The 25,479-nt window shown below is 46.9% G+C and overlaps 1 protein-coding gene across 1 annotated transcript in view; it reads right to left on the bottom strand.

Moving 5' to 3' along the window:
• The window catches only part of LOC141258620 (usherin-like), a 224,593-nt gene that overhangs the window by 174,352 nt on the left and 24,762 nt on the right, over nucleotides 1-25,479 (bottom strand). The window contains exons 5-6 of the mRNA XM_073673581.1: nucleotides 21,289-21,447; nucleotides 20,478-20,640 (exon numbers count right to left, since the gene is read on the bottom strand). Coding sequence (XP_073529682.1) covers nucleotides 20,478-20,640; nucleotides 21,289-21,447 — 322 coding nt within the window. The remainder of the gene's footprint in view (nucleotides 1-20,477; nucleotides 20,641-21,288; nucleotides 21,448-25,479) is intronic.

Raw genomic sequence — 25,479 nt, 5'->3', positions numbered from 1 at the left:
GGAGGTTCTGGCCTGCCCTGCTGCCAGCGTTTTATCAGATCGGGTTTTTAGTGCCGCTTGTGGAATTAGAACTGATAAGCGCATCCGCCTGTCAACTGAAAATGCTGACAGGCTGACTCTTATAAAAATGAACAAGGGCTGGATTGGGCCAGACTTCTCAACACCACCGAATGATAGCAGCGTAACATAAAGTCAAATCCACTGTCTTTTCTTGGGAGGTGTATTCCCCTGCACCTTTTCACACCCAGACATGGGTATACCCTTCCTGATTTTGGCTATTTGCTCTTGTCCTCCTCCATCTCCTCATCCTCCACCACCATATCACCAGGGTGACCGTGGTCCGTGATGCAACACCCACATAATTTGTTTAAAGGGTGTTTATGATGCCTGTAAAAAAATTTTTTTATACAGTATGTTCATGTATACCCCCCAGGGGTAAATGTTTGTCAGCCCATACACTTAGTACATGGGCATTACAAGTATAGGAGGCCCGCTCCTTTCTAATAGGAACATCTTTTATGAGGCCCTCCTCCACGTCTCTTCCAAGGGGCATTGAAGTGCCTCCAAATTTTTGGCAGCCCTTGCATTCACTGCATAGGCCAACACTATGGGAGACTCTCTCCTTTCTAATGGGAATTTGTCGTTACTGTGGCCCTGCTCTCTGTGTCTTTAAATTCTTAGTGGGGTTTTTCCTAAAATTGGTCAGCCGTTGGACTCACTGCATACCCTATAACTGTATAGCAGACTCTCTCCTTTCTTATGAGCATTTATCGTTACTGTGGCCCTGCTCTATGTGTCTTTAAATTCTTAGTGGGGCTTTTCCTAAAATTGTTCAGCCTTTGGACTCACTGCATACCCTATAACTGTATAGCAGACCCTCTCCTTTCTAATGGGAACATGTCGCACCTTGTTACTGTGGCCCTGCTCCGTGTGTCTTTAAATTCTTAGTGGGGTTTTTCGTAAAATTGGTCTGCCTTTGGACTCAATGCATACCCTATAACTGTATAGCAGACTCTCTCCTGTCTAATGGGAATTTGTCGTTACTGTGGCCCTGCTCTCTGTGTCTTTAAATTCTTAGTGGGGTTTTTCCTAAAATTGGTCAGCCGTTGGACTCACCGCATACCCTATAACTGTATAGCAGACTCTCTCCTTTCTAATGGGAATTTGTCGTTACTGTGACCCTGCTCTATGTGTCTTTAAATTCTTAGTGGGGTTTTTCCCAAATTTTGGCAGCCCTTGCACTCACAGCGTGTTCCTTTATAATGGGAACATTTTTTTTACTGAGACCCTCCTCTATGTTTCTTCAAAGGGGTATTGGGTTGCGTCCAAATTTTTGGCAGCCCTTGCAGTCACTGGATACGTAATAACAGTATACGAGACCCACTTGTTAATACTGGGAACAACAAAGCATAGCGGGCTCTCTAACAATAGCGAGGGCCGACTGCTGGCCTTTTAAGAATAGTAAGGGCCATCTGATGGCCCTATAAAAATAGGTTTTATGACTTTTAGAGTCCCTCCATCATAAATAAAACAGGATGTGTCTGATGATGTGTCACACACCACATTGTCAGATAAGGTTGTAAAATGTTAAAATGACATTTCCCAGTGAATGCATTTGTCTTAAAAAATAACGTAAAAAAAACAAACAATTTGATCTTTCTTTAGTATAAAAAAAACAGTGTCACCAATTTAACCTCAATGTAATCACATTGTTCAGCTCCTGTACCTCCTCCTCCATCTCCGAAATGACCACATCAGTCAAAAGCTGACAGCACAGCAGCACTGCCATGGCCAAGCGGCAACAGGCTGTGTTGAAGATAACATGCTTAATGCTTAATTGGCAAACCGCCCGGCTTTGTTGAAAGCTGTAACACAGCAGCCTGATCTGTGGCTCTCACCGCTGAACATACAGCCAGGCATGGTCGTGTGTGACCATGGGCGGAACCTGGTGACAGAGAAATGACACCCAGAGTAGATACGGTTTCCCTCTATGCCAGTCCTAAATACAACTCTCAGCAAAAAAGCTGTGGACAGGCTCCGTACTGTCCCTGGCCACATTCGCCTGTCCACGTGTTTGTGGGTAGGCGGTCCTTCCCAGTAAGTGCACTGGGAAGGGCACGGGTAATGCTGTAGGACCCGTGCTTGTGGAAGGCGGAGACGACACCGGGAGAAACAGTGGCGGCTGGGGACCGAGTATGGACACCCGGCCGCCAGCGGCATGAGGTTGTGAAAAGCTTCCGCCTCCACGAGCCTAAAAGGCCATATTTCAAGTGCAAGCAGCTGCCCAGAAATCTGGCAGTTTAGTGTTGCAGCCTGTGGGTGGGTGAGTGGCTGGCTGCATACTTCGGCTTGCATTCCAAGTAACAGAAAACAGAGCAGATGGTGGCCTCTATCATCATCATGGCCTCAACTCGGCATTATGAACTCTCCTGAAGGAGAAGCCAGGACCCACCGGAGGAGTCTCCGGTTCTCTGGTGGGCCCGTCCAACCCTGCCGAGAAGCAGTCCTGGCTAAGAAAAGTGTGGGGGAAGGTTCCCGGACACGCTATGGCTGCTTTTTTAATGTGGATCGGACATGCTTATGCATGTTATTTCTTAAACCGAATTGCAGATCAGGCCATTGTCCAACTCTGTATTCATGAAATTAAATGCGCAAAGAAAGATGTTTGTGTGTCAAAGCACCACTGACAAGTGCGAGTTGATGTTGGATGGGCTGCCACTGCTTCAGCAACAAGCTGCACTAGAGTACTTTCTGGGAGAAATGACACCCAGGGTAGATACGGTTTCCCTCTATGCCAGTCCTTTCATCGAGCTAAATACAACTCTCAGCAAAAAAAGCTGTGGACTGGCTCCGTACTGTCCCTGGCCACATTCACCAGGACTTCCTGGGAGAAATGACAGCTGGGTAGATATGGTTTCCCAAGTCCTTTCACCAAGCTAAAGAATATGGCTGTGGTGAAATACAACTCAGCAAAAAAATCTGTGGACTGGCTCCATACCGTCCCTGGCCACATTCACCTGTCCACGTGTTTGTGGTTAGGCGGTCTTTCTCAGTAAGTGCACTGGGGAGGGCACGGGTAATGTTGTGGGACCCGTGCTTGTGGAAGGCCGAGACGACACCGGGAAAAACAGTGGTGGCTGGGGGCCGAGTATGGACTCCCGCATGAGGTTATGAAAAGCTTCCGCCTCCACGAGCCTTAAAGACCACATTTCAAGTGCAAGCAGCTGTCAAAAAATTGGCAGTATAGTATTGCAGCCTATGGGTGGGTGGGTGGCTGCCTGCATACTTGCGCTTGCATTCCAAGGAATGGGGTACGGATAACTGAATGCTGCACTGGGACAAGGATGTGGACGGTGATTGTTGCAAGTCTGCAATGACAGGTGCATGGCGGGAGGCATCTTCGCATGCACCAAAGATCACTTATGATGGGCACACTTTTAGGCAGTGACCTGGGAGTCAGAGATGCTTCCAGAGGTCTTCCCCATGCTTTTCCCATGTCTTTTCAGCACTGTATGCATGTGTCTGATGATGTGTCACACACCACATGGCCAGATAAGGTTGTAAAATGTTAAAATGACATTTCCCAGTGAATGCATTTGTCACGGTTGAAAGCAATGCAAAAGTGAAAAAATCCATCAAAAACACTACATGTGAACATAGCCCAAGGTGTGGAGAAGTATTTTTGGTTTTAGTTATTTTTTTGCCTTATATACAAGTCATTACCCTGGAAAGGATGTTCCTTAATATACAGTACAGACCAAAAGTTTGGACACACCTTCTCATTTAAAGATTTTTCTGTATTTTCATGACTATGAAAATTGTACATTCACACTGAAGGCATCAAAACTATGAATTAACACATGTGGAATTATATACTTAACAAAAAAGTGTGAAACAACTGAAAATATGTCTTATATTCTAGGTTCTTCAAAGTAGCCACCTTTTGCTTTGATGACTGCTTTGCACACTCTTGGCATTCTCTTGATGAGCTTTAAGAGGTAGTCACCGGAAATGGTCTTCCAACAATCTTGAAGGAGTTCCCAGAGATGCTTAGCACTTGTTGGCCCTTTTGCCTTCACTCTGCGTTCCAGCTCACCCCAAACCATCTCGATTGGGTTCAGGTCTGATGACTGTGGAGGCCAGGTCATCTGGCGTAGCACCCCATCACTCTCCTTCTTGGTCAAATAGCCCTTACACAGCCTGCTCGAGTTTCCCATAGACTTACATTGGGTCCGTTGCTCGTGTCGAGCACCTGAGTATTCCAATTTTTCGACCCGAGCAACGAGTACCCGAGCAATTTAGTGCTCGCTCATCACTAATTAAGACCCAACAAGTTGCCAACACCAAAGATCCCCAAACAATAAGGCCCATATGTATTCTGCCCTCTAACATTGGCTTGTACACGAGACATCCATGTCTTCTAGCCAAAAGAATGAAGAATGAATATATGATTGAATTTGTCTGACCCAAAATGTTACGACAATACACTTGACTTTAAAGCATACGTGCTAGCTCTACCAGGAACCTCCAGGAAGTTACGGAAAAAAGTGAAGACCTCTCGGATTCTTGGAGGAGTTGGCAAATCTTTTGGACAATTGGCACTACCCATATGAGCAACAGGCCACTTTAGATGCACTTTGGACCTCATGTGGCACAATGAGGCCATGTAATTGCACCACCTGCGAGGGGAGTAGGACAGTAGAAGACATCCTGAACTCTGCGCCCAACAAAGGCACCGGGATACAGTAACATCTTTGCTTTGTCTGCTATTATGTGAGGGCAGAAATGGGGATATTATTATGTGGTGGTTAAACTAATATGTAAGTTGCACATAATAACGTTTTATTAGGCCAGGAAGAATATTGCAATGCATGTAACATAATCTATATGAAGATGCAATATTCTGGTTACTTATATATCTTAAGGTAAGATGTGGGTTGTCAGATTAAATTGTACATTAGCAATAAGTGTGGAAGACAAGTATGAAATTTTAATTTGATGGAAGAGTCTAAGCCGTCAAATGTCATTCACAATTCATATAGGAGAATTGACATTTTAATGTACTTTTTAACCCAGATTTGACGACATGACTTATAAATGACAAGACATTAAGATGAAAATCGCACACAGACAGAAACTCCCCATATCCGTGAGCGGACGACGATGATTATTATTACTAGAACGTGATTATATTGTTATTATTTATATTAAATATTATTATTATTTTATGTGTATTTCCACCACTGACATCCCTATTATTTTTAGAGCCAACATTCTGTGCGGATTATTTCCCTAGTTCTACGCTATTTCAGTGACTTCCATTCACTTGTGCGAAAGTTTTGGAAACAAAGCCATGAAAGGCTGAGGTGGGAATAACCCACCATCATCAGGTCAAAAATGAACAGTTTGTGGGCTTCTTTTATTCCCGCTGTTTTCCTGAGTGTTCCAATTTTTTTTTAATCCCCCAGATGGTGTCAGAGATAAGAGACTTTTAATTTAGTGGTCATTTTTATACTTTTTACTAAGGGGCAGAGCTTACAGGATCCTCGGGGGCGTGTCTTTAGGCTGCTCTGCATAATTATCCTATGAATCACGCCCCCTTGTAAAGACTATAAAAGTTTACACTTAACAAAAAGGCCCATATATCTGGAACTGTATGGCAGATTTAAATATACAAACAAACAAAAATCTAAATACCCAGGTGAGCAGAAGAAATAAAATAATGGATAAAAACTTGTTACTTTGACCTGGTGACAGGTTCTCTTTAAATAATAAAAGCCTTCAGCCACCGATAGAGGGAGCTTTGGAGCATATTGCATAATATTTTATTATTAAACTGAATATAAAACAGAACACATTGGTCTCCTAAGCTCCTCCTTGTTATTATTTAAAGGGAAAATGTCACCCAAATTATTTATTATAATGTAGAACCAGATATTCATACACCCTTTTTTTTTACGTCTAATCTTTTTTTTATTTTGTGATACGAGATTTTTTTTATTCTGCTTTCGGTGTATGATTATGGGCACATCCATGTTGACATTAACAGCATTTAGAGATATGTTTTACAGCAGATACAGGAAACATGTAGTCTGGAAATGGTCATTGACTTCTATTGGAGAGTGTTGTGCTTGTTCTGTGACCTGAGCACAGGTCATTGTGCACGGAGGGAGAGATGGTGAGCTGTGATGTCACCTATTGATGGATCTAGCGTTACTTAATTATAAGTGATACCTGTCGTTATGATCCTGCCTGTGATGATAATGAGACTGCTGAAAATCAGTTATATATATTTTTTTACAAAATTATAGTTAATATTAAAAACTTGATTTAAACAATAGGTTATTTTCTCTTGACACATTCTGCTTAAAGTGAACCTGTCAGTATGATTTTACTGATGAAACAAGTGATATAGGTTTTATAGATCATAATATAACAATAAAAGTTAGACCTGTTTTGTAGTAATCTGATGTGACAACGCTGTGAAATCGACCTTTAACTGTACGTTTTTTTAGGTCTCATGGAGTGTACCCAGTATATGGCAGGTCTTGTGGGGTGTTCCGAGTATACTGCAGGTCCTGTGGGATGTTCCCGGTACACGGCAGGTCTTCTGGAGTTTACCCCATATACAGCAGGTCTTGTGGGGTGTTTCCAGGATAAGACAGGTCTTGTGGGGTGTTCCCAGTATACGGCAGGTCTCGTGGGGCGTTTCCAGTATACGGCAGGTCTCGTGGGGTGTTTCCAGTATACGGCAGGTCTTGTGGGGTGTTCCCAGTATACGGCAGGTCTCGTGGGATGTTCCCAGTATAAGACAGGTCTTGTGGGGTGTTTCCAGTATAAGACAGGTCTTGTGGGGTGTTCCCAGTATAAGGCAGGTCTTGTGGGGTGTTTCCAGTATACGGCAGGTCTTGTGGGGCGTTTCCAGTATACGGCAGGTCTCGTGGGGTGTTTCCAGTATACGGCAGGTCTTGTGGGGTGTTCCCAGTATACGGCAGGTCTCCTGGGATGTTCCCAGTATAAGACAGGTCTTGTGGGGTGTTTCCAGTATAAGACAGGTCTTGTGGGGTGTTCCCAGTATAAGGCAGGTCTTGTGGGGTGTTCCTGTTCCAGGATGTTAATGTTTTCTGTTATAAGATATGATGCCGCAATAACTTAGTTCGACCACTAGAGGTCACCCTTGAACAAGAGAAGAAAAGACTGAAAACAGGAAGAAGAGAAAAATGGTCGTTTTTCCTGAGCTGGTTTTGAAGAGAGGTCCTGCGGTTGTGACACAGAGAACTGGGACTCTAAAGTGACCCAAATTGGATGATGTGATACAGAGGGAGAGGCTCCATGAGTAAACTCTAATGTGTGACCGGTCACCGACTGTTTAGTTAGTTAGGGAGAGCTAGATAGGATTCACAGCTTCACAAGGAACATCACTATTAATGAGAATATAGATGGACTGATGGAGACTGTGTGAACTCCAGTATATCGACACTCTGGTAAATGTGGACGCCATAGGAGAGCTCCGTGAAATAATACTGGGATTGATCTGAAACAGTTTCTGCTCCTGTGACAGAGAAATTGGTGACCTAGGAAGCTGATCAAATCTTGTGGCTGGATGTCATCATAGAATCATAAAATCATAGAATGGTAGAGCTGGAGGGGACCTCCTGGGTCATCATATCCAACCCCCTGCTCAAAGCAGGATTCACTAAATCATCTCAGACAGATATCTGTACAGCCTCTGTTTGAAGACGTCCATTGAAGGGGAACTCACCACCTCTCGTGGCAGCCTGTTCCACTCATTGATCACCCTAACTGTCAAAAAGTTTTTTCTAATATCTAATCTGTGTCTCCTCCCATTTAGTTTCATCCCATTGCTTCTAGTCTTTCTTTGTGCAAATGAGAATAAAGATGATCCTTCTACAATGTGACAGCCCTTGAGATATTTGTAGACAGCTATTAAGTCTCCTCTCAGTCTTCTTTTTTGCAAGCTAAACATTCCCAAATCCTGTAACCGTTCCTCATAGGACATGGTTTGCAGACCGGTCACCATTCTGGTCGCTCTTCTCTGAACTTGCTCCAGTTTGTCTATGTCTTTTTTAAAATGTGGTGCCCAAAACTGGATGCAGTATTCCAGATGAGGTCTGACCAAAGAGGAGTAAAGTCCGATAATGACTTCCCGTGATCTAGACTGTATGCTTCTGTTAATACATCCCAGAATTGTATTTGCCTTTTTTGCTGCTACATCACACTGTTGACTCATGTTCAGTCTATGATCTATTAGTATACCTAAGTCTTTTTCACATGTACTGTTGCTTAGCTCTATTCCTCCCATTTTGTATATGCTTTTTTCATTTTTATTGCCCAGATGTAGTACTTTGCATTTTTCCCTGTTAAAAACCATTCTGTTAGTTACTGCCCACTGCTCCAGTTTATTTAGGTCTTTTTGAATCCTCTCTCTCTCTTCTCTAGTATTAGCTATCCCTCCTAGCTTTGTGTCATCAGCAAATTTAATCAGTTTATCCTCAATTCCTTCATCTAAATCATTGATAAAGATGTTGAACAATACAGGTCCCAGGACAGAGCCCCCACTTGAGACATTCATCCAACTGGATGTGAAGCCATTTACGTCCACTCTTTGAGTCCGATCACTAAGCCAGTTATGAATCCACCTAACAGTTGCCTTGTCCATTCCATACTTGGCAATTTTTTCAATAAGGATGGTGTGAGATACTTTGTCAAATGCTTTGCTGAAGTCAAGATATACTATATCTACAGCATTTCCCTGATCCACCCAGTCAGTGATTCTGTCATAGAAGGAAATTAAGTTAGTCTGACATGACTTGTTAGTTACAAACCCATGCTGACTCTGGTTAATCACTTCATTCTTATCCAGGTACTTACATACATGTTGTTTAATAATTTGTTCAAAGATCTTTCCTGGTATAGAAGTCAGACTCACCGGCCTATAGTTCCCTGGGTCCACCTTCTTCCCCTTTTTGAAGATAGCAACAACATTTGCTCTTCTCCAGTCTTCTGGGACTTCTCCTGTTCTCCAAGAATTTTCAAAGATTATGGAGAGTGGTTCTAAAATTTCTTCTACGATCTCCTTCAGTACTCTGGGGTGTAATTCATCTGGACCTGGAGACTTGAACTCATTCATGTTAGCTAAATATTCCCTCACAATCTCTCTGTTTACAGATAATTTTGATTCTTCTATTCCTTTAATAGGACAGTGAAGATCAGTTGATGTTACATTTTCTTTCTGAGAGAAAACAGATGCAAAATAGGAATTAAAAAGTTTGGCCTTCTCAACATCCTTTCTTACCATTTCACCATTTTCATCCTGTAAAAATCCTATAGCATCTTTGACTTTTCTTTTACTTTTGACATACCCCAAAATCCTTTTTTATTGCTTTTGACATCTCTTGCAAGCCTTAATTCATTGTCAGCTTTAGCTAACCTGATACGTGCCCTACAAGATCTGCAGACTGCATTATAATCTTCTTTAGATATGCCTCCCTCTTTCCATTTGATAAACATTTCTTTCTTTCTTTTTAGCATGTGTTTAAGTTCTGTGTTCATCCATCCTGGTTTCCTTAAATGCTTCCCAAATCTTCCTACTTTTCGTGATTGTTAACGATTGTGCTTTGAGAATCTCATTTTTAAAAATTTCCCATCCTTCCTGGACATTTTTGTCCTTAAGGACATCCAGCCATTGGATCCCTCCTACTCTCTTTCTGAGTTGCTTAAAATCTGCCTTTCTGAAATCTAACCTTGAAATCCAGTTGTTTTCTGTTTGAGGATATTCCGTTAGGGCGTCCGCCCTAAGTGCTTACAAAGAGGACAGTGCACTGTGTACATTTAGTGTTGGTTCAAGTGATTGACGTGGAAATATATATATATATATATATATATATATATATCAAGGGGAAAACAGGGCACCCGGAATCTATTGTAATTAAGGCGGGAGTAAGATTGTATGCCTGAGAGGACCACGTGTCACGGTCACGGTATAACTACAGGTAGGCCCTGTAACGGATATGGTTGGAAGTGGTACAGCCTGTGGGTAGTCCTTCTCCATACTGTGAAGCTGATACTTGGGATCTCTCAGGCTGTATAAGTTGTATTTGTGATTGTTGGCTGTTGTGGCCCATATCTTGTTTAGAAGAGAAATACTGTCATTTATTGCAAGTTATAAAAAAAGAAGCTTGTTTGGTAACATATCAGAGTCAGAGTCATTCATAGCAGCGCCGTATCTCACACACACTCATATACGACGGCGTTAGTCGTTGCATTCCCAGTATAATGCAGGTCTTGTGGGGTTTTCCCAGTATAATGCAGGTCTTGTGGGGTGTTCCCAGTATACCGCAGGTCTTGTGGGGTGTTCCTAGTGTATGGCAGGTCTTGTGGGGTGTTCCAGTATAAGACAAGTCTTGTGGGGTGTACCCAGTATACGGCAGGTCTCGTGGGGTGTTCCCGGTATGTGACTGACTTGTAGGGTGTTTCCAGTATAATTTTTTGTGTGCCCTTTATGCACCTTTCAGCCATAAGATTAAAACCACTAAACAGCTATGGACTTCACAAAATGTCTGAAGTGACGAATATTAACTTTTTTTTTTTTTTTTTTAGCAATATGTGTGTATTCAGAGCTCCCTACATGCCATACATTGGGAACAACTCACAAGACCCACCATAAACTGGGAAACACCACTCAACACCACTGGGAACACTCCATAAGAACTGCTCTATACAAAGGACAACCCACAAGACCTGCTGTATACTGGGAACACACCACAAGACCCGTCGAATACCGGGACCACCTCACAGGACCTGCTTTATAACAGGAACACCCCACAAGACCTGCTTTATAACAGGAAGACCCCACAAGACCTGCTTTATAACAGGAACACCCCACAAGAACTGCTTTATAACAGGAAGACCTCACAAGACCTGCTTTATAACAGGAAGACCCCACAAGACCTGCTTTGTAACAGGAACACCTCACAAGATTCAGCGTATACTGGGAACACCCCACAATACCCGATGTATACAGGTAACACTCAACAAGACCTGCTGTATACTGTAAAGACCTGCGCTTTTGGAGACGCTCTGACAACTTGGCTATTGACACAGTCACTCAGATCCTTACATTTGCCCATTTTTTCTGCTTTCAATACAACATTTTCAATATCTGACTGTTCACCAGTTGCCTAATATATCCCACCCCAAATATTGGAGTGAGAAGTTATTCCCTTCACTCGTTCATGTTACGGCTAGTGGCTTTGGCCATGACTGTTCATCTACAGGCGCCTCTGCGTGTGTGGTGCCCCTGAGGGTTCAGTCGCCACAGAGGTACTGCATCTCACCCAGAGGTGTGGTATCTCACTCTCAGGTAAGGAAGGAGTATGGCTCAGGACCCTAACACCTGCATTCACTACACCACATTTCCGGGGGACAGGGCGAGATTGCTCCTACGGGAGAGCACAGTCCCTGGTCCCTGGCTGGAGTGGGGGGAACCACCTAGAGAGGGGGAACCATGTAGTGGATGGGATGGAGGACGTAGATCATGGGAGCACTTCAGAAGGACGTATAAAATAGAGACACCATCTTAGATCAGGACAGTCAGTCAGTCAGAGGAGGAGAAGTGACAGGAGCAGAGGCTCTGTATGAGCTCTGCTCCAGAGGTGGGCCTAGCCTGTGAGGCCCAGGACTGAAGGAGTGGGAGCAGGAAGGCTCCAGGAGGAGAAGAGAAGGGACCCTAGGGGTACGGGCCGTGCAGAAGGCCACCCGTACGCCCGCTGCTACCAGGAGGTAGAGGGGTCAGGCCAGATAAGGGGAATCGGTCCCTCAACTAGCGGAGAAACAGCAAGGCTCAACTAGAAACCGGAGGCTGCAGCACTTTATGTACCATAAGTCAAAAGTCCACACCAGTCTCACTAAGAAGGTAGCCACATAGGACCCAGGGGACGGAACACACATCCCTCGCCAAGGCCCGAGGGTAACGGATAGAAGTGTCACTGAGTGTGAGGTGCAGGGAGAAGGCCAGAGAAAGGACACACGGAAGGGGGTCCTGCTAAATACTCCGGAGTTACCAGGGGGTCGGCTGAACCCCTCACTGAGTGAGCACAGAACGACGAGGGCCGTTACATGGGTCCTTGTAACCAGAACTGCAACAACTGTGAGTAAAGATCTTGGGACTGCATCACACGGACTCTGTGTTCATTACTGACTCCCTGCACTACAACCACCATCATCCACCCACACTGCCCTGAAGCTACACTCTTCCTGTGGGGAGTAATAATATCCTTGCTGCAATACCACCAGCTTCAGAGGACTGTTCCGCAGCGGCGGCCTCATTAGCTCACTCCACAGGTGGCGTAGTCGGACATTATAAAAACCCATATATACAAAGAACCCCTTGGATTGACCGCCCTGGGTCACGGACCGGGTCACCGCCACTGTGACTACAACCCCCAGCATCTACCGGCCCGGCACCGGGTACCCCTCGGCCCAGGGGGCACGTCACGTGCACCTTTATGAATATACACCACACACCAAAGCGACTGACACCCTAAAATAAAAGGTGTCCACCTACTATATGCCATAATATATGACCCGGCTGGAGGGAATTCTGGGTCCCATAGGCACCAGGACCAGGGTGTGCCGCTACCTCTGCACCCCCTATAACTTCGCCCCTGCAACACTCTGAACGTATGGATTTTCCTCCTGCCTGGATGTAGTTACCGGAAGGAGATTTAATATTGTTGTTGTCTCAGTACATTTAGACTTCAGGAGAAGCGGCGCCCGGTGATTCATGCTCATGTAGCGGAATATAACGATTGTATCTGAAGCCCCAGTGCGCCATTCTCATTTCACTCAAAATAAAAAACAAAATGTATCTGTGTCAGTCAGTGCCCTCCGCCATACTCCGAGGTATCAAACAGGCGACAATTATGATTGGGAGGTGATTGTGTCACATTGCTGGAAAGTTTATTGCTCGGCAGTGTGTTTGGCAGTAACGCATTCCCTTTCATATTACTCTTTATATCATTGTTTGCCTGTGACTGGAATAATCAAATGGCATCAAACTCTGTCACATTCAATTTACAGGATTTCCCACCGACGCCGATGGCTTCTTGCTGTGTATTCGAGATTTGTGAATTATGCTGCCGCCGTGGAGCGCGTGTAATGATTATTATTATTAATAATAACAGACTAAAGCCACATATAAAGCAACATTCAACGTAGACTTGCGGCAAAAATTCGCCGTAAATGCTGGGAAAATCTACTACTGTAGGCGACCAATGTTCTAAAATGGACCCCAGCAACATATACTATATATAGGGCTGCTTACTCTTTTTTTAAATAAAGTGAAATAAAAGGTATTTTTAAAATATAAATGTACTTTGCAAATAAGTATATACAGTAAATGTCACGCAAGGTGTGGAAAAGACTAAGAGCAACACAAAGAGAAGAGGGAAAGGGAGCCCAGACTCTAGGGAAAGGGAGGAGTGGAGACCTCCTAGGCAGATCTAGTGTCACTCTGTCTCCATTAACGTCCCTATATTGAGTCTTCACCAATTGCCGCACGAGTACCTCGCCCTGTCTTTCCCTGGCGTTAGGTTCAGGCTAGGGAAGGGAGGGGATAAGCACTAGTCGATCCCCACTGAACACTAAAGACAACAAGAGGGGGACAAACAAGGGAAAATCGCTTAGCTTTAGTCGACTCCAGACAAATACGAACACGTCCTCTAGCACCAGAGAGGAAGAAGTACAGCTCTTGCTCAAAGCCTTCACAAAGGGTAATGAATATCGCTGGCACCTCCCTCTGGCACACAGTAGGTATTTATACAACCAGGCCAGGGTGTTAATTAGCCAGAGGAAGGTAGCGGCCGGGTTCCAGAGACGGCCTCTAAGAAGATGTCTATAGCGCCAAACGAAGAGATCTCCTGCAACCAACTGCAGAATGACTGTCTGTCACTTCTGACACACCTGTGACAATAGTATGCAGTATACATTTTTTGCAATGGACATCATTTCAACGCTATGGCATGCAATGGCATATGTCGGTGTGGCGCCCCTGAGGGTTCAGTCGCCACAGAGGTACTGCACCTCACCCAGAGGTGTGGTGTCTCCTTCTCTCAGGAAAGCAGGGAGTGCCGCCCGGAACCCCAACACCTGCATCCAACACTACACTACTCCAGGCCGGCTGGAGGGGCAACATGCATGTGCGTAGCTGCTGAGCCTTGTCCCTGCTGGAGTGGGGGGAACCAAGAGGTAGGGGGAACTAGTAGTGGGTGTGAGTGGAGGAGCAGTTTTAGGGAGCACTATAGAGTGAGGTATAAAAAGTGAGGCCATCTTAGGGTGGCAGATCAGAAGAGTTGAGTCAGGGAGAAGAGTCTCTTTAGGAGCTCTGCTCCACAAGTAGGGCCTAGTCCTAGAGGCCCAGGTGAGGAGCAGAGGAGAAGGCTCCGATCTACAGAATGGATCCTAGGGGGTACGGCGAGTGCAGGACGGCACCCGTACGCCCCGCATCTGTCAGAAGACAGAGGGATCGTATGCCGCAAGAAGGGGTCCGGCCTTACTCCAAGTCTCGGCTGGGAAAACCGGAGGCTTCTGGCTTATATAGTCAGTTACTGAAGCCTCATTCTAATCCCCGTGAGGGTCAAGCAGGTCCGGGAACTCCAACAAGACAGGAGGGACTTCAGAGCACCCGAGCGGGATTGAGAGTGGGAAGCGCAGGGCAGGAGGGAGAAAGACCCAGCGTGAAGACGGTCTAGCTAGGAACACAAGAAAGTGGGGTTCTGTCTGGTGCTCCTAATCTGCCTGAGGAAGTACTGAACCCCTGCCTGGTGAACACATCGTGACGTGGGAGGTTGACACCTGTACAGTGCACCAGTGGAACAGTCATAAGAACTGTGAGTAAAAACTCGGATGACTGCACCGCACTGCCTTCGTCCCTTCTTTCATCTGCGCCATCTCTCCCTCCTGGCACTACAACGCCCAGCGCAACCTACACTATCTACACTGCCCTGGAGCTAGCTCTACCTGTGGAGAGCCACACCATCCCTGCTGCCGTAACACCAGCTCCATAGGACTGCTCGCAGCGGCGGCTCCCTTTAGCCGCAATCCACAGGTGGCGTCACGAACACTTTCCAAATCCCCTATAAAAAAAAAACTTTTATTGACCGCCCTGGGCCACGGACCGGGTCAGCCACCGTGATATCCCATAGCAACCACGGGCCCGGCTGCCGAGTACCCCACGGCCCTGGGGGCACGTCATCGGTGCATATAAGGTCTCCTAGCTTACGAGCTCGTATATCCATAATTTACAGATGTTGCCTAATGATTGATTCAGAAAGTTTGTACCAACATTTGTTTTCTCCATTGCAAAGTAAAAAAGTGTCTTTGCCTCACTGGTTCACCTGCTACATCTGTAATGTGCATGCAGGACAAGGGCGGACATATCATTGGTGCAGCCAAATAGGGGCCCAAGAGGTAATGGGGCAAATGTTCACATCCAAAACAGCAAGTCATGACAGAACTGTTGGACTGGAAAGGACCCATACATGGATCTCGCACAGGAGCATGAAGCATGAAATTGATTTTACACCACAGGCACATTGTAATGTCTATTTCCTCACGGGACCCAATTGCTGCCGATTTTACCTGTGATTTGCAAAGATGAAATATTAAAAGATCTGCATATATTTTGACCTGCAGTGCAGATAAAATTTGCAGACTGTCAATTTCAGTTGCGCAATTTTGTCAAATCTGTTGAAGATTTTCCCCATTTCCCAAGCATTTCCCAAGATTTTCCCCATTTCCCCCTGATATGCCGTTTGCAGCCTGATCCAAGTTTCAGTTTCCAGTCATATAGGCTGAATGTGAAATCTTAATGCATCCAGGGAGCTGCTGTATTTCATGTATCAGAACAGCTCTGAAACTTTACTTACTTCTGATTTCCAAATCTACATATTCTATTTTCTCTGCCTTACCTGAAACTATAGATGCTTTCTCACATCTATATTTTGTGGAGATCAGTGTGCAAACCTTTCTCCCCTCCCTTTTGCTATCTTTAACTGCTGAGATATGAGAGTGAGGAGCAGAGAAAGTCAACAGTAACAGGAGATCTTACAAGTTGTGACATTTTTGCAAACCAGGCAGCTAGCGTTACGGGTTTACCATGACAGAGAGAAGCCAGAAGACCACGCTGTCTGATTTCTCCTACTTCTGCACTGATTGGAAGCACTTCACCTTCATATTAAATGGTGCAGGTTTCTTCTAACAGTGCAGGGGTTAATCTGTTCAGTTGAGAGCTCCTGGAAGCTTATCTGGGTGAGTCTCTCTGCTGTTAAGTGTTGACCACTCCCCTCTCCTATATATACTGGACTCTGGCTAGCAGGCATTGCCAGAGATAGCTTCATGCTGCATGGTTCAGGAGTTGGTGGAGTTTTATTGTTTAAGGAGGCGTTTGGTGGATTTAGCTTAAGTCTGTTGCTTGGTTTTTGTAACATCCCTGGCGGCGTGCTGGCATGGCTTACCATCTCCCACCATGCAAGTCCGCCATCTTACCTATCAATCCAGGCTGCACACTTTGTTCCAGTACCTGCTGTGTCTCTTGTCTGATTGTTAGGGCGGCGGCGCGGTTACTGCCTGATTCTTATAGTTACTGTGTGTGCACTCCTAATGCCTCCCCAGCTTATTGCTGTGAGTCACTGGATACTTAAACCCCCTCCACCCAGTAGGGGGTGCCTGAGCAACACTTTCATTCAGTGTGTTCTGTGCAACTGAGTTGCCAGGTCCTGTCCTGTATCTTGTCTGTTTCCGCCCCTGGGGGCTGTATACCCAGGCCTGTTACCTGTATCTGTGACTTATGTCTGTCTCCACCACCCTGGGGGCTGAGTTCCCAGGCTCGTTTCTGTATCTTATTCCTGGTTCAGTTCCTGTCTGAACTGTGTCCTAGCCCGTTACCTATTTCTCTCTATGTCCGAACCTTCACTTTTCCTGCAGTGTCTGAACCTGCACCTAACTCCAACTCATTGTCTCTGAACTTCTGTTTGTGAGTTTTGTGTACACTCGCTACTTCATTGTAAGTACCTTGTGTGTATCTGATTCTGCTTGTTCACTGCACCTGCGGTTTTGCTCTGCCCTGCTTGTTCACCGCACCTGAGGTTTTGCTCTGCGCTGCTTGTGCACCACACCTGCGGTTTTGCTCTGCTCTGCTTGTTCACCGCACCGGCGGTTTCACTCTGCTCCGCTCTGCTTGTTCACCACAGCGGCGGTTTTGCTCTGCTCTGCTTGTTCACCGCATCGGCGGTTTCGCTCTGCTCTGCTTGTTCACCGCACCTGCGGTTTCGCTTTGCTCAGCTTGTTCACCGCACCTGCGGGTTTTGCTCTGCTCAGCTTGTTTACCGCACCTGCGGGTTTTGCTCTGCTCTGCTTGTCTACTGCACCTGCGGGCTTTGCTCTGCTCTGCTTGTCTACCGCACCTGTGGGCTTTGCTCTGCTCTGCTTGTCTACCGCACCTGCGGGTTTTGCTCTGCTCTGCTTGTCTACCGCATCTGCGGGTTTTGCTCTGCTCTGCTTGTCTACCGCATCTGCGGGTTTTGCTCTGCTCCGCTTGTCTACCGTATCTGCGGGTTTTGCACTGCTCCGCTCGTCTACCGCACCTGCGGGTTTTGCTCTGCTCTGCTTGTCTACCGCATCTGCGGGTTTTGCTCTGCTCTGCTTGTCTACCGCACCTGCGGGTTTTGCTCTGCTCTGCTGGTCTACCGCATCTGCGGGTTTTGCTCTGCTCTGCTTGTCTACCGCATCTGCGGGTTTTGCTCTGCTCTGCTTGTTTACCGCATTTGCGGGTTTTGCTCTGCTCTGCTTGTCTACCGCACCTGCGGGTTTTGCTCTGCTCTGCTTGTCTACCGCATCTGCGGGTTTTGCTCTGCTCTGCTTGTCTACCGCACCTGCGGGTTTTGCTCTGCTCTGCTGGTCTACCGCATCTGCGGGTTTTGCTCTGCTCTGCTTGTCTACCGCATCTGGGGGTTTTGCTCTGCTCTGCTTGTTTACCGCATTTGCGGGTTTTGCACTGCTCTGCTTGTCTACCGCACCTGCGGGTTTTGCTCTGCTCTGCTTGTCTACCGCATCTGTGGGTTTTGCTCTGCTCTGCTTGTCTACCGCATCCTCGGGTTTTGCTCTGCTTGTCTACCGCATCTACGGGTTTTGCTCTGCTCTGCTTGTCTACCGCATCTGCGGGTTTTGCTCTGCTCTGCTTGTCTACCGCATCTGTGGGTTTTGCTCTGATCTGCTTGTCTACCACATCTGCGGGTTTTGCTCTGCTCTGCTTGTCTACCGCATCTGCGGGTTTTGCTCTGCTCAGCTTGTCTACCGCATCTGCGGGTTATGCTCTGCTATGCTTGTCTACCACATCTGCGGGTTTTGCTCTGCTCTGCTTGTCTACCGCCCCTGCGGGTTTTGCTCTGCTCTGCTTGTCTACCGCATCTGTGGGTTTTGCTCTGCTCTGCTTGTCTACCGCATCTGCGGGTTTTGCTTTGCTCTGCTTGTCTACCGCATCTGCGGGTTTTGCTCTGCTCTGCTTGTCTACCGCACCTGCGGCTCCGTTCCTGTGTCCCAGTCTGTACTGGTCCCTATCCTGCCTGTGTTCCTACCTGCCAGTACCCGCCAGTCTGTATGCCAGCCGTGCCTGCCAGTGTCCACCTGTGAGCAAACCAGCCGTGCCTGCCAATATCCACCTGTCTGCATACCAGCCGTGCCTGCCAGTACCCACCTGTCTGTATGCCAGCCTAACCTGCCTGTTCCTGCATTCCCCGGAGTGGGTCAACAGCTGTGACCGGGGCCTGACCTGGAGTAGCACCTGGTCCCCCTGCTCGGTTCCTCCCTGGTTCATGGAGTCGACTGAGCCGCGGTGTGACCTTGGTCGGACTGAGTTGATACTTAGTTAAGCCCCTCCAGGCACTCCTCGGTTCATGGTCCAGTGGGATCACTAATCATGCTCACGCCAGTCAGTCCGGGCGTGTGCGTAACAGTTTTTGTTGTGTGCAAATCCTCTTCTTCTCCTACTTTGTGTTTTCCCTTTCTTCACTCCCTGTGTTTCTCTCTGTTGTTTGTGTGTGCTTATTTATATGTATGGTATTTTCCTTTATCTCTGTACATATTACCTTGTTAGTCAGGAGGGTGTATTACCATACACTACTACTCCCCTCTTCCCTGGGTGGGTGGAGGGAACAGACTGAGGGAGGATTCAGGAGCTCAGCAAGGTATGTGGCCCTGGCGTTTTCACTATTAGAAGAAATATGGGGAACAGGGATAGCTAGGGAGCCCCTAGCGTTAGGGACAGGGAAGGAGCCCCTGGTCCTGGGATACCCGACAACAAAGGCATGACAGCTAGATATAGAACTTAGAGACTCTGTAGGAAAATGGTAGAAAGTTTTTAGTGAAGACCATTTAGAAAGTTGCTTCCCTTTGCATTTAGGAAACAAATGAACAATAAAAAAAAAAATACTATGAAAAGGGACACATAGACTCTAGACTCTTCCAGACATCCACCGTACATGTACAGCGCATGTTGGGTGCAGATATATGGAGTAGGTTTAGGAGCTCAGCCCTCTTGATACGTGGCAGAAGACAGCTGTGCTGTACAACCGGCACCTCCCTTCGGCATAGCTCCAATCATTGCTGTTTAACCACTTATATGATGTTGTTATATAAATGATGCTCGAATTCGGGCACACATCGATTCCCTCTCGATATGAGCTTTTAATGGTTTGTGAAACTTGAAGGAGAGGAATGGCTACAACAACAGCCCATCACTCATTTTACTTCCAAATACAATGACCTCATGGACACCTTACCCCAGGGCCGTAGCTCGGGAAGGCTGGAGGGACATGTGCCACTTTATCTCGACCATGATACTTAAATACTCAGCTAGTTGGTAAACTGAATCATTGCCCCAGGGAGGGGTGGCTCAGCTATAACTCAAGGATCATTCAACTGCCACCATTACTCAAAATAAAGGGGCCATATTACTTAGAGGTTCACCTAACCTCAATACATAATTTGCAAGAACAATTGATTTTCCAATGAATAAAGCCTTTCTGCTTCGTTGCATCTAAAATTTAGATTGTCCAATGCATCCAAAATAAAAAAAAAATTGTGAGCAGTCTTGCACAATTTCCAATAGTGTCCAACAATTCTAAATTTGCCATGACTGTTCCAAATTTTTGCAAAACTATGGTGGCAAATTCTGGCGTTACTTGCGGAAAAAGAGATTGGGTTTACACGAACTGTGCGCAAAAATCAGAATTGTCAACCAGATTGGAGGCAGAACATAAACTAATTTACCAATGCTGACTTTGGTATTTATGGTCTTTTTAAAAAAATCTCCTAGAGTTTTGTGTCGACACTCGACAGCTCTTATGCACATCTTTGTGTCTCCATGGTACATACAAAAAAATACCTTGAAAAACATTTACCTGTGAATGATATATCTGGTTATCAATCCATTTGACTTCTTAGGTTCTTTCCATGTAATTCTTATAGCTTTTGGGCCGGTGGCAGTAAGTGTAGGTGGGTCAAGACCTTCTGGTGCGGCTTCTGAAGTTACCATGGATGTGATGCTGCTGACTCCACAGTTACCTATAAAAGAAGACGTATAACTATATAAAGCTGAGGAGACATTGAAAAGAATTTGTCAGGAAACTCTTCTGTAATGTAAGATATCATCCCATTCAAGTAATACATGAATCCCACAAAATACGTTGGATGCCGCCATATTATATGAAATCGAGAGCATACAGAAGTACACTAGGGCCCATAACCTTCTATTGGAGCCCTGTGCAAGGTGGAGGTTATATGGACTTGTAATGTGGCCATGTATGTTTGGCTTTAGTCCAAAATTTGACCTGTATTAAAGAGTTGTTTTCATGACTGATCTTCAGGAGCACACTACTCCCCTGACTCCTGGCTTCTTTAGCCGGGGAGCTGCACGCTCCTGAATGATTGACAGTTGGGACCAGCAGAATGGTTCAGTTACTGGCCCAAAATGTACCCTCTTCTATGCTGCAAGTCTAGCTGCAAGCAAGAGCTCCTTGCCTAGGAAACCAGCCACCTTTGACTACACAGGTGGCTCGTAAACTAGGCAACGTGCGGTAAAAATGACAAATCTTCATTTTTGAGAATGGAGAGCATTTCTAATACAAGGTGTCACCATTTCTGATGATGAGAAAAACCACCTTAATAGACATCCAAAATCTGACCAAGCATTTCCTTCACTTGTCCTCTTACCATGTTGACAAGCTTGTAATCGGAGGGAATACTCAGTGCCAGGAACCAAGTCCTGCAGAATTGTGAACCGTTGTTCTCCAGCGGCGTGTCTCCTTGCATCATTGCTAACCGCATTCACCAGTATAAAGAAATCCAATGAAACGCTGGGGTCAAACATCCCTGAAATAAAGGTTTAGGAAGCAGATGATTGAAATTGCTGTACAGGCAGCAGATTTTTAAAGTTAGAAAGATAAATATCCCTAACAAAGCACAACGTTCTGCACCAAATCTGCTGCACCAAAGTCTCCGGATGTGCCCAGTATTTGCAATGAGGTAGGAACAAATTTCTATATTGTTTCCACAGATTATTCCTGTAGTGATGGGAGTCTAATGTGCAGCTATGCATCTCCCCTTATTGTGTACACAGCACCAGTGCAGACACCTACAGTGTTCAGCATAAATGAGTACACCCCCTTTGAAAAGGAAGATTTCAATTCACATCTCCCTGAACACAAGAACAATTTCCAAAATTCTGACAAGACTTTACTTTCATGTTATGGGTTAAAAAAATGTCATATGAAATGCAGTCTTGTCAAAATTTTGCAAATTGTTCTTGTATTCTGTGAGATATTGATTACAAACTTACTTTTCAAAGGGGGTGTACTCATTTATGCTGTGTACTGTACCTGTTTCAACAGTTACAGAGTGAGAACAAACCCTAGATCTGATACTGCTAACATGGAGATTAAAAATTTGCATTTACAGAAACCAATCTGATGTCTGGCCCTACTGCCTGTTACGCTCGCGCCTGGACTGACTGGCGTGAGCGTGATTAGTGATCCCACTGTACCATGAACCGAGGAGTGTCTGGAGGGGCGTAACTAAGTATCAACCCGATCCGACCAAGGTCGCACGGCGGCTTAGTCGACTCCGTGAACCAAGGAGGAACTGAGCAGAGGGACCAGGTGCTACTCCAGGTCAGGCCCCGGTCACAGCTGTTGACCCACACCGGGGAATGCAGGAACAGGCAGGTTAGGCTGGCATACAGACAGGTGGGTACTGGCAGGCACGGCTGGTATGCAGACAGGTGGATATTGGCAAGCACGGCTGGTATGCAGACAGGTGGGTACTGGCAAGCACGGCTGGAGTTCAGACAGGGAGGTACTAGCAGGTTGAAACACAGGCTGGATAGGGTCCAGTACAGACTGGGAGACAGGAACAGAGCCACAGATGCGGTAGACAAGCAGAGTAAAGCGAAACCGCCGGAGCGGAGGACAAGGCAGAGCAGAGCGGAACCGCCGGAGCGGTGGACAAGGCAGAGCAGAGCAAAACCGCAGGTGCGGTGAGTAAGCAGAGCAGAGTGAAACCGCCGGTGCGCTGGACAAGGCAGAGCAAAGCGAAACCGCCGGAGCGGTGGACAAGGCAGAGCAGAGAGGAACCGCCGGTGCGGTGAGCAAACAGAGCGGAGCGAAGCCACAGGTGCGGTGGACAAGGCAGAGCAGAGTGAAACCGCCGGAGCGGTGGACAAGGCAGAGCAGAGAGGAACCGCCGGAGCGGTGGACAAGGCAGAGCAGAGCGAAGACGCAAGTGCGGTGAGCAAGGCAGAGCAGACCGAAACCAAAGGTGTGGTGAGCAAGCAGAGCAGAGCGAAAGCGCAGGTGCGGTGGACAAGGCAGAGCAGAGTGAAACCGCCGGAGCGGTGGACAAGGCAGAGCAGAGAGGAACCGCCGGAGCGGTGGACAAGGCAGAGCTGAGCGAAACCGCAAGTGCGGTGAGCAAGCAGAGCGAAACCACAGGTGTGGTGAGCAAGCAGAGCAGTGCGAAACCGCAGGTGCGGTGGACAAAGCAGAGCAGAGAGGAACTGCCGGAGTGGTGGGCAAGACAGAGCAGAGAGAAACCGCTGGTGCGGTGAGCAAGCAGAGCAGAACTGGGCTGCAGGTGCAGGCAGAGAGGACAGGGCTCTGTTCACATGGAACAGACTGGAAAATACAGGAAGATGGTTAGAACACAGGAGGTAGATACGGAGGAAGGGAAAAGGGACAAACAGAACCAGATACACACAAGGTACTTACAATGAAGTAGCAAGTGGACACAAAACTCACAAACAGAAGTACAGAGACAATGAGTTGGAGTTAGGTGCAGGTTCAGACACTGCAGGAAAAGGGAGGGTACGGACATAGAGACAAACAGGTAACAGGCTTGGAGACAGTGCAGACAGGAACTGATGCTGCAACGAGATACAGGAACGAGCCTGGGTATACAGCCCCCAGGGTGGCAGAAATGGACTAGAAGTCACAGATAACAAGCCTGGGTATACAGCCCCCAGGGTGGCAGAAACAGACTAGAAGTCAGAGATAACAGGCCTGGGTATGCAGCCCCCAGGGTGGTAGAAACAGACTAGAAGTCAGAAATAACAGGCCTGGGAATGCAGCCCCCAGGGTGGCAGAAACAGACAAGATACAGGACAAGACCTGGCAACTCAGAGGCAGAGAGCACACTGATAGTTAGTGTTGCTCAGGGACCTCCTTCTGGGTGAAGGGGGTTTAAATATCCAGTGACTCACAGCAATAGGCTGGGGACGCATTAGGAGTGCGCCCACTGCAGCTATAAGAATCAGGAAGTAACCGGGCCACCGCCCTAAGCAATCAGACAAGAGACATGCACACAGCATGAACTGGAGCAAGGTTTGCAGACTGGACTGATGGGTAAGATTGCGGTCTTGCATGGTGGGAGGTGGTGCACTATGCAAGCAAGCCGCCAGGGATGTTACACTGCCTTCATTCCCTTCTCACAGTTTGTGGTCTCATAAAAAATACATACTGCAGCTGCAGCCTCCTCCTCTCCCCTTTTGCAACATGCAGTCTCACAACCATATCTAGGAAGACATACTGCAGCTGCAGCCTCCTCCTCTCCCCTCTCACAGCATGCAGCCTCACATCCATATGTAGGAAGACATACTGCAGCCTCCTTCTCTCCCCTCTCACAGCATTCAGCCTCACATCCATATGTAGGAAGACATACTGCAGCTGCAACCTCCTCCTCTCCCCTTTCACAGCATGCTGACTCACATCCATATCTAGGAAGACATACTGCAGCTGCAGCCTTCTCCTCTCCCCTCTCACAACATGCAGCCTCACACCCATATCTAGGAATTCATACTATGGCTGCAGCCTCCTCCTCTCCCCTCTCACAGCATGCAGTCTCACATCCATATCTAGGAAGACATACTGCAGCTGCAGCCTCCTCCTCTCCCCTTTCACAGCATGCAGCCTCACATCCATATCTAGGAAGACATACTATAGCTACAGCCTCCTCTCCCCTCTCACAGCATGCAGCCTCACATCCATATCTAGGAAGCCATACTGCAGCTGCAGCCTCCTCCTCTCCCCTTATACAATATGCAGTCTCACAACCATATCTAGGAAGACATACTGCAGCCTCCTCCTCTCCCCTCTCACAGCATGCAACCTCACATCCATATCTAGGAAGACATACTGCAGCTGCAGCCTCCTCCTCTCCCCTTTTACAACATGCAGTCTCACATCCATATCTAGGAAGACATACTGCAGCGGCAGCCTCCTCCTCTCCCCTTTCACAACATGCAGCCTCACATCCATATCTAGGAAAACATACTGCAGCTGCAGCCTCCTCTTCTCCCCTCTCACAGCATGCAGCCTCACATCCTTATGTATGAAGACATACTACAGCCTCCTCCTCTCCCAGCATGCAGCCTCACATCCATATGTAGGAAGACATACTGCAGCTGCAGCCTCCTCCTCTCCCCTCTCACAGCATGCAGCCTCACATCCATATGTAGGAAGACATACTGCAGCCTCCTCCTCTCCCCTCTCACAGCATGCAGCCTCACATCCATATGTATGAAGACATACTGCAGCCTCCTCCTCTCCCCTCTCACAGCATGCAGCCTCACATCCATATGTAGGAAGACATACTGCAGCTGCAGTCTCCTCCTCTCCCCTTTCACAGCATGCAGCCTCACATCCATATCTAGGAAGACATACTGCAGCTGCAGCCTCCTCCTCTCCCCTCTCACAGCATGCAGCCTCACATCCATATCTAGGAAGACATACTACAGCTACAGCCTCCTCTCCCCTCTCACAGCATACAACCTCAGATCCATATCTACGAAGACATACTACAGCTGCAGCCTCCTCTCCCAGCATGCAGCCTCACATCCATATCTAGGAAGAC

The sequence above is a fragment of the Phyllobates terribilis genome, unplaced genomic scaffold (assembly GCF_046119375.1).
Source record: "Phyllobates terribilis strain yellow unplaced genomic scaffold, ASM4611937v1 Scaffold_3__8_contigs__length_932513732, whole genome shotgun sequence".
Classification (NCBI taxonomy): domain Eukaryota; kingdom Metazoa; phylum Chordata; class Amphibia; order Anura; family Dendrobatidae; genus Phyllobates; species Phyllobates terribilis.
The sequence above is the reverse complement of the archived record's forward strand: the minus strand, read 5'-3'. Positions and strand labels throughout refer to the sequence as shown.